General features: G+C 45.6%; 1 protein-coding gene across 1 annotated transcript; it reads right to left on the bottom strand.

Moving 5' to 3' along the window:
- Positions 1-3,761: 3,761 nt before the first annotated feature.
- Positions 3,762-12,163, bottom strand: ZNF696 (zinc finger protein 696). The gene is given in 5 exon segments (XM_068526183.1): positions 3,762-5,407; positions 10,682-10,706; positions 10,708-10,786; positions 11,049-11,168; positions 11,773-12,163. Coding segments are annotated over 5 exon segments (1,341 nt in total). The 5' UTR covers positions 11,784-12,163; the 3' UTR covers positions 3,762-4,301.
- Positions 12,164-12,495: the final 332 nt, after the last annotated feature.

Raw genomic sequence — 12,495 nt, 5'->3', positions numbered from 1 at the left:
TTATTACAAGATATTGAATATAGTTCCCTGTGCTATACAGTAGGACCTTGTTGTTTATTTTATATATAGTGGTGTGTATATGTTAATCCCAAACTCCTAATTTATCTCCCTAACTTTGGTAACCATAAGTTTGTATTCTATGTCTGTGAGTCTATTTCTGTTTTGTAAATAAGTTCATTTGTATTTTTTTTTTTTTTAGATTCCACATGATATCATATGGTATTTGTCTTTCTCTTCCTGACTTACTTCACTTAGTATGATAATCTCTAGGTCCACCCATGTTGCTGCAAATGACAGTATTTCATTCTCTTTTATGGCTGAGTAATATTCCATTGTGTGTGTGTGCGTGTGTGTATATATACATACACACACACACACACACACATATATATATATATATATATATATATTTTCGGTTGGCCAAAAAGTTCATTCGGATGTTATGGACGAACCTGAATGAACATTTTGGCCAACCTAATACCACATCTTCTTTATCCATTCACCTGTTGATGGACATTTAGGTTGCTTCTATGTCTTAGCTATTGTGAATAGTGCTGTTATGAACATTGGGATGTATGTATCCTTTGGTATTAGTTTTCTCCAGATATATGCCCAGGAGTGGGATTTCTGGATCATATGGTAACTCTATTTTTAGTTTTTAAAGGAACCTCCATACTGTGTTCCATAGTATGGAAGCCAATTTGTAGTCCCACCAACAGTGTAGGAGGGTTCCCTTTTCTCCACACCCTCTCCAGTATTTATTATTTGTAGACTTTTTGATGATGGTCTTCCTGACCAGTGTGAGTTGTTACCTCATTGTAGTTTTGATTTGCATTTCTCTAATATAATTAGAGATGTTGAGCATCTTTTCATGTGCCTGTTGGCCATTTGTGTGTCTTTGCAGAAATGTCTGTTTAGGTCTTCTGCCCATTTTTTGATTGAGTTATTTTTTCTGTTATTGAGTTGGATGAGCTGTTTGTATATTTTGGAAATTAAGCCCTTGTCAGTCACAACATTTGCAAATATTTTCTCCCATTCCATAGGTTGTCTTTTTGTTTTGTTTATGGTTTCCTTTGCTGTGCTTTCAAGCTTTTACGTTTGATTAGGTCCCATTTGTTTATTTTTGCTTTTATTTCTTTTGCTTTGGGAGACTGACTTAAGAAAACGTTGCTATGATTTATGTCAGAATGTTTTGCCTGTTTTCTTCTAGGAGTTTTATGTTGTCGTGTCTTATATGTCTTTAAGCCATTTTGAGTTTATTTTTGTGTGTAGTGTGGGGGAGTGTTCTAACTTCATTGATTTACATGCAGCTGTCCCACTTTCCCAACACCACTTGCTGAAGAGACTGTCTTTTCTACATTGTATATTTCTGCCTCCTTTGTCGAAGATTGACGGTAGGTGTGTGGGTTTATTCCTGGGCTCTCTATGCTGGTGATCCGTATGTCTGTTTTTGTGCCAATACCATGTTGTTTGATTACTGTAGCTTTTTAGTATTACCTGAAGTCTGGGAGGGTTATGCCTCTTGCTTTGTTCTTTTTCCTCAGGACTGCTTTGGCAATTCTGGTCTTTCATGGTTCCGTATAAATTTTAGGATTACTTATTCTAGTTCTGCGAAAAAACGTCATGGGTAATTTGATAGGGATCGCATTAAATCTGTAGATTGCTTTGGGTAGTATGGCCATTTTAACAATATTAATTTTTCCAATCCAAAAGCATGTCTTTCCATTTTAAATCACCTTCAGTTTCCTTTATCAATGTTTCATAGTTCTCAGCATATAAGTCTTTCACCTCCTTGGTCAGGTTTATTCCTAAGTTTTTTTTTTTGATGCCATCTTAAAAGGGATTTTTTTTTTTTTTTACTTTCCAATATGTCATTGTTAGTGTAAAGAAATGCAACAGGTTTCTGTATGTTGATATTGTATTCTGCTACCCTGCTGAATTTGTTTATCAGTTCTAGTAGTTTTTGTGTGGACTCTTTAGGGATTTCTATATACAGTTATCATGTCATCTGCATATAATGACAATTTTTTCTCTTCCCTTGTAATTTGGATACCTTTTATTTCTTTTTCTTGTCTGACTGCTGTGGCTAGGACTTCCAGTACTATCTATCTGTTGAATAGAAATGGTGACAGTGGGCATCCTTGCCTTGTTCCAGATTTTAGTGGGAAGGTGTCTGATTTTTTTAAACACTTCATGCATAACTATTCTCTTGCCTGCATTATCTGGCAATTTCAGTATCTGCAGTTTTTGTGGTTTTATATCTGTTCTTTGCTGATTTTGTTGACCCCCAGTCAATGAGACTCACCTTCCTGTGTACTTGATGATTTCTGTAAGCTCATTGCTTTGATCTCATGATCAGGGACACTACAGGGTCTAAGTAGGGAAAGTTTTCCTCCAAAAAGAGCTACCTGGGAGGCACAAACCTGGGTCTTGGCTTAGCATGGGAGTGCCAGGCTTAGCTTTCCACCTTACCTTGGCCCAAGAGTCAGCAGCCCAATAGCTGTGGTGCCACTGAATGCACTCTGAGGGCAACTCTGCCCCTACAGGCTGCACAACCCTGTGGCCTAAGCTCACACCATAAAAGAAATAGGTGCCAACAAGAGCCCTAGAACTGAGCTACTATTTTGGAAGTCCCAGCCAGCTACAGGACCCAAATAATTCAGTCAGTAGTTAAAGTAGAGCAGACAGTTCCCACGAAGTGGTGCCAAACCACAGCTTGACTAGGACGGATTTGGGTGCTGCAGCTGGACCTCCAGGACTTGTGGCCAGGTGACTGCTCGTATTTGTCTTAGTCATTACAGTAAACTTTCAATAACATGACCTCACTCAGATTGTTACAGCAGAGTTTTATGATATGTACAGAGTATCATCCCCAACAAAGACACCTCTCCCTTCCTATCTGGCAAATAGCATTTGTAGGTATCTATAACACTACTGTACTGTGATATGAAATATCAGATCATGAGCAGTGAGCTTACCTAGACCACTGTTTTACATACCCTTTTTGTCTAATCTCCCAGCTACGAATTGGAAGGTCCTATGGGTGAGCACATTTCTTATGCTCTTCACATTCCCCTAGTGTGCCCTGACCTTTGCTTTGTACACAACATTTAATCCATCTGCTCAGGAATCCCCTCCCCTGGGTGTTCACCCCAGTTTTCCCCTTGCCCCAGTCTTGTTTACTGCTCTCCTGTGTCACTAGTTCCCTCTCTATATACTTCTGTTATTGGACTTTTACCTACAAAGTCCTTGAATGCAGCCATCACAGTGGCTTTGTGTTTCCCACAACAGTGGCATAAGAGCCTGGACAGCTGAGTGCTTAGGAAATGTCTGTTGGAAGTACAAACATCTTAAACTTGCTTTATCTTATACTACCTTCCTGAGCCTGAGAAGAGTTCTGTATACTCCGAAATGGCGTGAAAACAAGTGAATCAGTACCTCCTCCTTCCGGCCAAGCCTGTGGTCTTTCCTCTATGCCTGTCTTTCATAAACTCCCCTGCATAGTTCATGTACTTATTTTTTTGTGGAGTGCACATGCTGTATCCGGGGCTGTGCTAAAATAATTCTAGCTACAGGGGCTCATACTTTGATAGAAAGACACAGACATAAGCATATAGCTTTGATACAGGGTAGAAAGTGATTCTTGACTTTTCAAAAGAGCTAAGAAACTGAAAAAAAACCCAAAAAAAACCCCAAAACCTACTGATACATGGATAAACCTCAAAAAACATTAAGCAAAGGGAAAAAGACATAAAAGAGTATAAATTATATCACTATTTATATAACATTCTAGAACAAGCAAAACTATAGTGACAGAAACGAGATCACTGGTTGCCTCTGAGGATAAAGGGCTGACTTGAAGGGGCATAAGGAGACTTTCTGGGGTGATGGAAATAGTCTACATCTTGAGAGTGTGGTGGGCGTAAAGGTCAAAGCACATTGTACTTGTTGAAACTCATAAAACGAAACACTTAAGATCTATGCGTTCCACTGTATGTAAATTATACTTCAGGAAAAACCCAGTGCTGTGAAAATGAAATAAATTAACTTCCGAGGCACACGTTGCCATCACGTCTCCTTCCCCAAGGCTCCTCTTTCCTTTCTGGTGCTCCTGGCCAGGGGGCGGTAGACAAACTGCAGGCCTCCACGGGCAGGCTTGGAGACCACCAAGACAGTTTTATCCTCTTCCTGTGGGGTGAAGTACACAAAGCTGGGGGCATGGGCAAAAAGTGAAGGGCGTTGTACCCACACTCCAATCTTATTTACTCAATTTTCCACTCCACATTCACCCCCCAACAGGCTCACTCCGTGCCGTGAACTCGCTGGTGCTGGATGAGATGAAAGCTCAGGCGGAAGGCCCTGCCACACCTGGCACAGTGGAAAGGCTTCTCCCCAGAGTGGATCCTCTGGTGCCGGAAGAAGCCCGACAGGGCCCTGAAGGCACGGCCGCACTCGCCACACTCGTAGGGCTTCTCCCCAGTGTGGATGCGCCGGTGCTCGCTGAGGAAGGAGCTGCGGCTGAAGGCGCGCCCACACTCCTGGCAGGCATAGGGCTTCTCCCCGGTGTGGACCCGCTGGTGCTGAATGAGGTTGGAGCTCTGGCTGAAGGCTTTCCCACACTCTTTGCATTCGTAAGGATTCTCTCCGTGGTGAATTCTCTGGTGCCGGACGACGTTTGAGCTGTGGATGAAGGTTTTCCCACACTCGCTGCATTCATACAGCCGCTCACCAGTGTGAATTCTCTGGTGCTTAATGGCGTCTGACCTCTGACTGAAGGACCTGCCACACTCAGCACATTCATAGGGCTTCTCTCCCGTGTGGATTCTCTGGTGTCTAATGAGGTTGAAGCTCTGGCTGAAGGCTTTCCCACACTCCTTACAAACGTAAGGCTTCTCCCCATTATGAATGCGCTGGTGCCTGACGACGTGGGAGCTGTGGATGAAGGCCTTCCCACAGTCGCTGCACTCGTAGGGTTTCTCCCCAGAGTGAATGCTCTGGTGTTTCACCACATCCGAATAGCATTTGAAGCTCCTGTCGCAAGTGCTGCATCGGTAAGGCTGTCCTTTCCAGTGGCTTCTCCTATTGGCCGTGGAGGCTGCATTCAGGGTGACCTCTGACCCGGACACACTGTCCTCATGGCCATTCTGCCCTCCAGTTTCCTCATGAACAACTGGTCCCCGAGGGGAATCTCTGGGCCTCTCTCCAGCTTCCTCATTCCCACAAGGGTCTGGAAACCGCAGTGCCTGGGGAGGCCCCCGTAACAGTCCTGGCACAGCCTGTCCACGGCGTCCCCTTTCTTCTAAGGTTGCCTGCCGTGGCATCAGCCCTGGGCTCTGAGCCCCTTTCTCAGCCACCGAAGCAGCGTAGCAGGAAGCCGGGCCACCACTCGGTGCCTGTGCTAGAAAAGCTGGAAAACAGGGGCAGAGATGCACAACGCAGAACTCTGCTAACGACACACAGATGGCACGGGAGAGCCACATGATGACAGTAAATGGTAAGACGCCAGTGGGCAGCAGACACCCATTATCCCGCCTGTCCTCCTCCTGCCCAGCTCTCCTCCCCGACTTCTAACACCTGTGGTCACAGGAATGGACAAGGGACTGGGGGAGAGCTAATCAGCAGGCTTCCCTGTGACTCCAGAAAAGGCCCAAGCCTCTGACCTCAGTCTGCCTGGTCTCACGAGGTGGGGGGGAGACAGACCCCCAGGCTCTGGTGACCCCCTGGTATGGCCTCATGGCCTGGAATGCAGAGAGAAGTGGTTGGCAGCAGAGCAAGCACGTGTGGCCACGTTTGAAAACACTTCCAGTGTCACAGTGGGGAGGGGGCGCTCCTGGCACCTAGTGGGGAAAAGCTAGGGAGGCTGCTCAACATCCTGGAATGCACAGGCTGCCCCCAACAGGCACCTCCAGCCCAGAGTGCCCAGAAGTCTTCCCGGAAGGCAGAACCTGGGCTGCCAGACGTCCTAACCAAGAAGCTCAGTCCCCTGGCATAGATGCTGGTCACCACTCTGACACTGGGACCCCACCCTCAGCCTCACCGCCCTTCAGGCCGTACATCTCATAGTATATGCTCAGGCCAGCAACCCAGACAGGGTGCTTTCTCTTTATTCCTTTTCTGAATGGACTGTTTTTAGTAACCTGTTTTGCTCCACACTCTGTGTATGGTAGCATTTGCTAAAATTTAGCCCCAAGTTGTGAGACTGAAGAGTGCTGTCTGGGCTGGAGCTGGTCAGGATTAGGGTCAGACGGGAGGGAGACGGTGGTCTGGAAGTACTGGGCCCGAAGGGTGGCTCCATGGCTGCGCCTCTGGGTCATCCCCAACTCACCCCCCAAGGGATGATGTGCAGGGACACAGGGTGGCTGAACCACCTGACACGGGGGTTCTGTGACTTCCCAGGAGAGCAGGTATACGTGTGTTTGGGGGAGCCACGGTCATGTTCTCCCCAAGCTCCCAGTGCTGAACCAGAACCTTAGGGTAGAGTATGATGGGGAAAAGCTTGAAATGGCATGTGTCTTTGCCAAGGGAAGATGGCCTGGTTGTTAGCACAGGTCATGTGACAATTCAACAACAGCAACAACAGGCAACTGAATACGAGCCCTCCCCCAAACGTGGCCTGAACTCTTCAGAACAGAGGGGCCTGGAGCCCAAGAAAGAGGTGGCCAGTGGGTGGGAGGCCAGCCAGATTCTCATCCACCACACACTTCCTGGTCACCAACCCTGAGCCTAGGCCAGTTGACACTGCTGGGCCCTGGTGAGACAAAGCCAAGAATTAATATTCTTGTTCCTCAAAGCTGGAGGCATAACCCTCCCAGACTTCAGACAATACTGCAAAGCTACAGTAATCAAAACAGCATGGTACCTACCTAGGGAGACAAAACACCTGTATGCAGAAAACTATAAGACACTGATGAAAGAAATTAAAAATGATACAAACAGATGGAGAGATATACCATATTCTTGGATTGGAAGAATCAATACTGTGAAAATGACTATACTACCCAAAGCAATCTACAGATTGAATGCAATCCCTATCAAATTACCAATGGCATTTTTTACAGAACTAGAACAAAAAATCTTAAAATTTGTATGGAGACACAAAAGACCCCAAATAGCCAAAGCAGTCTTGAGGGAAAAAAACAGAGCTGGAGGAATCAGACTATACTACAAAGCTGCAATAATCAAGACAATATGGTACTGGCACAGAAACAGAAATATAGATCAGGATAGAAAGCCCAGAGATAAACCCACGCACCTGTGGTCAACTAATCTATGACAAAGGAGGCAAGGACATACAATGGAGAAAAGACAGTCTCTTCAATAAGTTGTGCTGGGAGAACTGGACAGCTACATGTAAAAGAATGAAAGTAGAACACGCCCTAACACCATACACAAAAATAAACTCAAAATGGATTAGAGATCTAAATATAAGACCAGACACTATAAGACTCTTAGAAGAAAACACAGGAAGAACACTCTTTGACATAAATCACAGCAAGATCTTTTTTGATCCACCTCCTGGAGTAATGGAAATAAAAACAAAGATAAACAAATGGGACCTAATGAAACAAAAGTTTTTGCAAAGCAAAGGAAACTACAAACAAGACGAAAAGACAACTCTCAGAATGGGAGAAAATATTTGCAAATGAATCAACGGACAAAGGATTAATCTCCAAAATATATAAACAGCTCATGCAGCTCAATAGTCAAAAAACAACCCAACCAAAAAATGGGCAGAAGACCTAAATAGACGTTTCTCCAAAGAAGAGATACAGATGGCCAAGAAGCACATGAAAAGCTGCTCAACATCGCTAATTATTAGAGAAATGCAAATCAAAACTACAATGAGGTATCACCTCTCACCAGTCTGAATGGCCATCATCAAAAAATCTACAAACAGTAAATGCTGGAGAGGGTGTGGAGAAAAGGGAACCCTTTTGCACTGTTGGTGGGGATGTAAATTGATACAGCCACTATGGAGAACAGTATGGACGGTCCTTAAAAAATTAAAAATAGAACTACCATATGACCCAGCAGTCCCACTACTGGGCATATACCCAGAGAAAACCATAATTCAAAAAGACACATGCACCCCAATGTTCATTGCAGCACTATTTACAATAGTCAGGTCATGGAAGCAACCTAAATGCCCATCGACAGACAAATGGATAAAGAAGATGTGGCACATATATACAATGGAATATTACTCAGCCATAAAAAGGAACGAAATTGGGTCATTTGTAGAGATGTGGATGGATCTAGAGACTGTCATACAGAGTGAAGTAAGTCAGAAAGAGAAAAACAAATATCGTATGTTAATGTGGAACCTAGAAACATGGTACAGATGAACCGGTTTGCAGGGCAGAAATAGAGACACAGATGTAGAGAACAAACGTATGGACCCAAGGGGGGAAAGCGGTGGGGGGTGGTGCGTGGAGGGTTGTGGGATGAATTGGGAGATTGGGATTGACATATATACACTAATATGTATAAAATGGATAATAAGACCCTGCAGTATCAAAAAATAAATAAAATTCAAAAAAACCCCAAACCCCAGCATGGTATTTGCACAAAAACAGACATATGGATCAATGGAACAGAATAGACAGCCCAGAAATAAACACACACACCTATGGTCAATTAATCTTAGACAAAGGAGGCAAGAATATACAAGGGTGAAAAGACAGTCCCTTCAGCAAGTGGTGCTGGGAAAGCTGGAGAGCCACATATAAATCAATGAAGTTAGAACACTCCCTCACACTATACACAAAAGTAAACTCAAAATGGCTCAAAGACTTAAACGTAAGACAGGACACCATAAAACTCCTAGACGAGAACGTAGGCAAAACATTCTCTGACATAAATTGTAGCAATGTTTTCTTAGGTCAGTCTCCCAAAGCAAAAGAAATAAAAGCAAAAATAAACAAATGGGACCTAATCAAACTTAAAAGCTTTTGCACAGCAAAGGAAACCATAAACAAAAAGACAACCTATGGAATGGGAGAAAATATTCGCAAACATTGCGACTGACAAGGGCTTAATTTCCAAAATATACAAACAGCTTATCCAACTCAATAACAAAAAAAAACTCGATCAAAAAAATGGGCAGAAGACCTAAACAGACATTTTTCCAAAGACATACAGATGGCCAACAGGCACATGAAAAGATGCTCAACATTGCTAATTATTAGAGAAATGCAAATCAAAACTACAATGAGGTACCACCTCACACTGGTCAAAATGACCACCACCAAAAAGTCTGCAAATAATAACTGCTGGAGAGGGTGTGGAGAAAAGGGAACCCTCTTGCACTGTTGGTGGGAATGTAAATTGATACAGCCACTATGGAGAACAGTATGGAAGTTCCTTAAAAAACTAAAAATAGAACTACCATATGACCCAGCAATCCCACTCCTGGGCATATATCCGGAAAAAACTCTATTTTGAAAGGATACATGCACCCCAATGTTCATAGCGGCACTATTCACAGTAGCCAAGACAGGAAGCAATCTACATGTCCATCAATAGATGACTGGATAAAGAAGATATGGTATGTATGTATATATATGTATATATGTGTGTGTATATATATGTGTATATATATATATATATATATATATATAATGGAATACTATTCAGCCATAAAAAGAATGAAATAATGCCATTTGCAACAACATGGAGCAACAGATTATCTTATTAAGTGAAGTCAGTCAGACAAAAACAAATATATGATATCACTTATATGTGGAATCTAAAAAAATGATACAGGGGCTTCCCTGCGGGCACAGTGGTTAAGAATCCGCCTGCCAAGGCAGGGGACACGGGTTCGAGCCCTGGTCCGGGAAGATCCCACATGCTGTGGAGCAACTAAGCCCATGTGCCACAACTACTGAGCCTGCGCTCTAGAGCCCGCGAGCCACAACTACTGAGCCCGCGTGCCTGGAGCCTGTGCTCCGAAACAAAGAGAAGCCACTGCAATGAGAAGCCCGCGCACTGCAACGAAGAGTAGCCCCTGCTTGCCGCAACCAGAGCAAAGCCTGTGTGCAGCAACGAAGACCCAATGCAGCCAAAATAATTTTAAAAATAAAATTAAAAAAAAATTAAAAAATGATACAAATGAACTTATTTACAAAACAGAAACAGACTCACACAGAAAACAAACTTATGTTTACCAAAGGGGAAAGGGAGCGGAAGGAGGCATAGATTAGGAGTTTGGGACCAGCAGCTACACACTGCTATATATAAAACAGGTAAACAGCAAGGTCCTACTGTATAGCACATGGAACTATATTCATTACCTTGTAATAACCTATAATGGAAAAGAACACAAAAAAGAACATGTACGTGTAACTGAATCACTTTGCTGTACCCTTGAAAGTAACACAACATTGTAAATCAACTATAATTTAAAAAATAAAATTCTTGTTCTCAAGAGGTCTCCAGGTGGGGGGACCAGAGAAAGGAGAGAGCAGGGTGTAGAGTGTGTCCAGGAGAGCAAAGGAGGGAGGGGCTGAGGGAGCACAGCAGGCGCGGAGGTGGGGAGCTGTGATGGTTAGAAGCTGCCCAAGCCTAGTAACACCTCCAGGGTAGCAGCCAGGCAGATGGACTTGGGAGCCCCGATTCCTAAGCTGTCCCCACGTCCCTGATCCCAGGATGGCCCTCTGGGCCTGGCTGCCTCCCTCACCTGTGCATGTGTCCATCAGGGTAGCCCTCTCTGTGGCGTTCTGTGGACCCAGGCTGGGGCTCTGCTTGCTGCTTCCTGCAGAAACACCAGTAGTGGGACACCTGCCTGGGAGAAAGAGAAAGAAAGGGGAGAAAATGACAGGGAGAGGGGAGGTGAGGTCAGAGTACCTTCAGAGAAGGGAGGGTCAGAGCCTGCCCAGAGGGCCCTGAAGGAGCCACCTCACTATAAATCAAGGTCTGAATAAGCAGACATCCCAGAAACTAGTGCTCCACGGGACACCCTCTGGGAACTGTCTAGGCCATGCTGGCTCCCCGACCCCTGCCCCCCCCCCCCAGCAGATCAGGAGCAGAGACAGATGTGGCAGCACCTGTTACCTGCCCGCTGTGGTCTCAGCTCCACCAGGAACCAACCAGCACCTTTAGTCGGTCCTCGGATGTCTGGAAAAATTTCTATGTATTTACATTTTTTCTTGATAATGATAAAAGATCTGAATATAAATATATGAAACCAAAAAAGTAACGATCTGAGTGGCGCAATTTTGGATTGAGGAATGCTTTTGCTAAGCTTGCCACCAAAGGTAAAGTGTGACAGATTTAACTACACAAGGATATTTACTGTCAAAAACAGAAAGGAAAAAAAAAAAACAAAAACCAAAAAACGGGAGGGATATTTGCAACACAAAGATTCATATCCTCAATATCTAAAACCCACTATATATACATCAAAAAGCACGAAAAACTAGTAAAATTTATGAACAGGAAACCAGCAGAAGACAATAAACAAGTAGTTGGGACCTCCCTGGTGATCCAGTGGTTAAGAAAGCGCCTTCCAGTGCAGGGGACACGGGTTCCATCCCTGATCGGGGAACTAAGATCCCACATGCCACGGAGCAGCTAAGCCCGAGCGCCACAACTACGGAGCCACACACTCTGGACCCCATGCGCCCGCAACTAGAAGAGCCCAGGTGCCACAACGAGGAGCTCGCGTACCTAAGCGGAAGTTCCCCCAAGCCGCAACTGAGACCCGACGCAGCCTAAAATAAGTAAAATATTAAAAAAAAAAAAAAAAAAAAGGGTTAAAAACAGTGGCACCTTATGAGCATATAGACGATTAGGGGAAACTGGCACCTTCATACACCGCTGGAAGAAGAAAAAGTGCACTGGACGGCGGGTAATTCGATGATTTACAAAGGCCTTAAAAATCATACTGTGATTTCACTTCAGGGAACTGTCTGAGGCTGTCCCGGGGCCTTCACACTGGTCGTCACAATGGGCGGGGAAGGCTGTCCCCGGGGCCGTCACACGGCGGGGGTAGGGCCGCCCCCCGCTTCCGCTCTCCTCCCGGATGTGAGCCCTTTCGCAGGGAGAGCCCAGGACAGACACGGGCCCCGTGCCCCGTAGGGACGGCCCGTCCTTGCGCCCATATTTCTGTTTCCCTCGCGGGCGCGGCCCAGCATCTGCCATCCCCTGCCCAGGCCCCGGTCCGCCGCCACTTACCCGGAGCCCCCGCCGCCCGCCGGAAGCGCCACCTCCCTCTCCCGGGCGGCTCGGGCACTTCCGGTGACGTTCTAGGGCGCCGGAGGACCTGCACTCAGCTGCCCTGGAGGCCGCAGGGGGCGCGTGAGCTTGCCTTCGCGAGTTATGGGCGGATTCCCTAGCTTCGCGTGCAAGACCCTGGGTTGCTGTCCGGCCACCTTCACACCGACCGCTCCCGCCCCTGCAGGGCTTCACTCCCCGCACCTCTGGGACGCCTCCCGGGCCCCCGCCCTGGGCCGCGTGGCCTCCACCAGGTCCAGGCCTGAGGTCCGGGGAGTA

This window comes from Eschrichtius robustus, chromosome 17 (genome assembly GCF_028021215.1).
Source record: "Eschrichtius robustus isolate mEscRob2 chromosome 17, mEscRob2.pri, whole genome shotgun sequence".
Lineage (NCBI taxonomy): Eukaryota > Metazoa > Chordata > Mammalia > Artiodactyla > Eschrichtiidae > Eschrichtius > Eschrichtius robustus.
This window is presented reverse-complemented; position numbering and strand designations above follow the sequence as displayed.